This window comes from Zalophus californianus, chromosome 12, assembly GCF_009762305.2.
Source record: "Zalophus californianus isolate mZalCal1 chromosome 12, mZalCal1.pri.v2, whole genome shotgun sequence".
Taxonomy (NCBI): Eukaryota; Metazoa; Chordata; class Mammalia; order Carnivora; family Otariidae; genus Zalophus; species Zalophus californianus.
In genome coordinates, this window is record NC_045606.1 from 44,712,623 (window position 1) to 44,715,975 (window position 3,353).

General features: G+C 36.0%; 1 protein-coding gene across 1 annotated transcript; it reads left to right on the forward strand.

Moving 5' to 3' along the window:
• Positions 1 to 312: 312 nt before the first annotated feature.
• Positions 313 to 1,227, forward strand: LOC113911966 (taste receptor type 2 member 7-like). The gene has a single exon (XM_027574959.1). The coding sequence runs from the start codon at positions 313 to 315 to the stop codon at positions 1,225 to 1,227; it is 915 nt and encodes a 304-aa protein (XP_027430760.1).
• Positions 1,228 to 3,353: the final 2,126 nt, after the last annotated feature.

Sequence of the window (3,353 nt, forward strand, 5' to 3'; positions counted from 1 at the left end):
AAAGTTGAGTAAGAGTGAGAACTGATTAATGCCAATATGGCAATTTTCCCTAGGATGTAATTGGAAGACCTCACCATCATTCAAATCTTTGGATTTGCATCCCCACAGTTTCTTTTGAAAAGCACCAGATTTAAAAAGTAGTCCCTCTGATTTTCTTCCTTAGGGTAAAAGCCTACTGCAAGATTCTACTTATGATCCAGGAGTTGGAAGAAGATCAGCTTTCTCAGGGCTGTATGTGCTTTTCTGCAAGATCATCTGAAGGAGGTATTTAATACCATCCATAAGAAAAGGCTAGGATTCATGGTAGGAAACATGGCCTCCTCTTTGTCAGCTATTCCTCATGTTATCATCATGTCAGCAGAATTTATCACAGGGATTACAGTAAATGGATTTCTTATCATCGTCAACTGTAAAGAATTGATCAAAAGCAGAAAGCTAACACCAATGCAACTCCTTTTCATATGTATAGGGATGTCGAGATTTGGTCTGCTGATGGTGTTAATGGTACAAAGTTTTTTCTCTGTGTTCTTTCCATTCTTTTATAAGGTAAAAGTTTATGGTGCAACAATGTTGTTCTTTTGGATGTTTTTTAGCTCTGTCAGTCTCTGGTTTGCCACCTGCCTTTCTGCATTTTACTGCCTCAAGATATCAGGCTTCATTCAGTCCTATTTTCTTTGGCTGAAATTCAGGATCTCAAAGTTAATGTCTTGGCTGCTTCTGGGAAGCTTTCTGGCCTCCATGAGCACTGCAGCTCTGGGTATTGAGGCAGATTACCCTAAAAACATAGACAGTGATGATGTCCTCAAGAATGCCACGCTGAAGAGGACTGGACCCAAGATAAGGCAAGTTAATGAAGTGCTTCTTGTCAACTTGGCATTACTATTTCCTCTAGCCGTATTTGTGATGTGCCCTTTTATGTTATTCATTTCTCTCTACAAGCACACTCATCGGATGCAAAATGGATCTCATGGTGTTAGAAATGCCAGCACAGAAGCCCATATAAATGCATTAAAAACAGTGATAACATTCTTTTGCTTCTTTATTTCTTATTTTGCTGCCTTCATGGCAAATATGACATTCAGTGTTCCTTATGGAAGTCATTGTTTTTTTGTACTCAAGGACATAATGGCAGCATTTCCCTCTGGCCATTCAATTATAATCATCTTGAGTAATTCTAAATTCCAGCAATCTTTCAGGAGACTTCTCTGCCTCAAAAAGAATCAATGAAGAGGAGAAGCAATGCAAAACATTGTTTATTTCTTTGACATGGATTCAATAGACGATTGTTTTGTTTCTGGTTACCTATGTATTTTGTGTGCTCTCTTTCTGGCAATTTCCTTCTCATCTCCTACACCCAGGACATGTGAAGCACTAATTTTGATGTTGGATGGATAGGATATTTCTTTTTCCAGGGATAGTATACTTAAAAATATTATGATAGTAACACATTTAAATAATTAGTACTTGCAGTGGAATGCCAGTTGTGTTATAAATCAGGAAAAAAAATTTGTTTTCTGTCTTCTGAGATCATCGAGAATCTTCTGGTTTTGATGAGCAAAATCAGATTGATTTAGGCTAAGACTTGGAACAATATAATAAATTTGGTTATTTGAGTAAACATAACTATTTTTTCAAAGAGCATCATTAGTGTAATTATTGTTAGAATACAAATTATCTAGTTCACGTTGGTAAATGAGAAAATGCAAATAGAGGTAGCATGTGTGTGCATATACCCACACACAATCCAGGGTCTCCATTTTTTACAAGACGAATAAATCTTTTTCAAGTCCCTGAAGTGTTAAACTCATGTCCAGAGACAATATGAGTGAGGTCGTTGACATCAAAGTCCCAGCAGGAAAATGTTCAGCTGGTGTCTTAACCCCTTAACTGGTGTGTCAATTCCTTCCAACTGGAAACGTTGTCTGGGGTATGGCAGCAGCAAATGGCTTGAAGATCAAAGGTAAAAGTTTTGAAACCTGTTGATAGATTTAAGTGAATTCTGCTCTTTAAGGATCTTAAAAGTCTTACAGACTTTAAGGATCTGAAAGTCTTGCTTTAGGAAAGAAAAATAATTTTTGTAATATCTTATGTCTCAGGGTATCTGTTTGAATCTGTGAAATCCTCATTGGCTCCTAAACAAACAAACAAGTGTGTAGTTGTGTAATTGTAAATAAATTGTCATTAGGCGAATTGGAAGTTGCAAGGATGGAAAAAAACAAACAAACCTAGATGTGCGTGTGTGTGCCTCTGTGTGATTTTTTTTTTACACGCAATTGTTTACTTCATCCTCAGAGCACTTTATAATGTAGACAGTGGCATTATCTCAGTTTCCGCTTGCAAAAGTAAGGTTGGGGGAGGTCATTACACATTCTTAAAGTCCGTCACCTACACTCAGTGGTGTAATTGGAACTCAAATGTGGCTCTTCTGTCTCTAAAGCCAGTACCCTCTTACTTGGTTTTCTTGCCATTAGTGTTTATAGCAACTTTAGATCCTGAAATTTTGATGAGAAACAATGTTCACCCTATAATGTATGATACCCTATGACCTTTCTTCATGGTGTCCTTAAAATGTCAACTGAAAAATATTTCACAAATCTCCGCATTATTCTATTACTTAGTCAAACTATTTATTTTTTTATTTATCTCATATTTGGTTTACTAATAGTCTGAAGTGATCTAAACATAGGTGCCCCAATTTATAATTCAGTAGGTCTCTACTGGGAAATTGCTATGCCGCTCTCACTTACTATGGGTCAGGCAAAATTAAACTCACTACTGGGAAAAACTGGTACTCACTATGTTTACAGCCTGAGTTCTGACCAAATTGTGTAACTGGAGCCTACCCCCTAGATAATAGAATGACCTATAAGTTTTGGCATCAACCCAGGGAAGCCCCAGGACCCCTTGTTTCCAAAGCCAAGCTGAAAATCTCACTAGTGCTAGTGCCTGACTTACATAGGTAGGCACGACAGATACTTCCATGTTGAGGTCTGATACCATTGGGCCACTTATATCCTCTACTGGATTCATTGATTTTTTTTAATTTAAAAATAATTTTAATAATTGTTTTTTAACTTGTAAAATAATACATAATGTAGAAAATTGGGAAAATACAGAAATATAAGAAGTGAACCCGGTAGAATCCAAGGTAAAATTTTCATAAACATTTTTCCAGCATTTGAAATCCATATACACATATATGCATATACAAGTATATATGCATGTGGTATAATTTATTACATTATGGGGTCATGCTGTATATATACTTTATGCAATATTTTTATTTAAATTACGTGTACAAAATTTTGCATTTATAACAGCTTCATGTTTCATTTTATGGATGTAATTTTGTT

What these genes read in the sequence shown, in the direction of transcription:
- LOC113911966 (XM_027574959.1), top strand. Translation starts at nt 313, where the DNA reads ATGGCCTCCTCTTTGTCAGCTATTCCTCATGTTATCATCATGTCAGCA.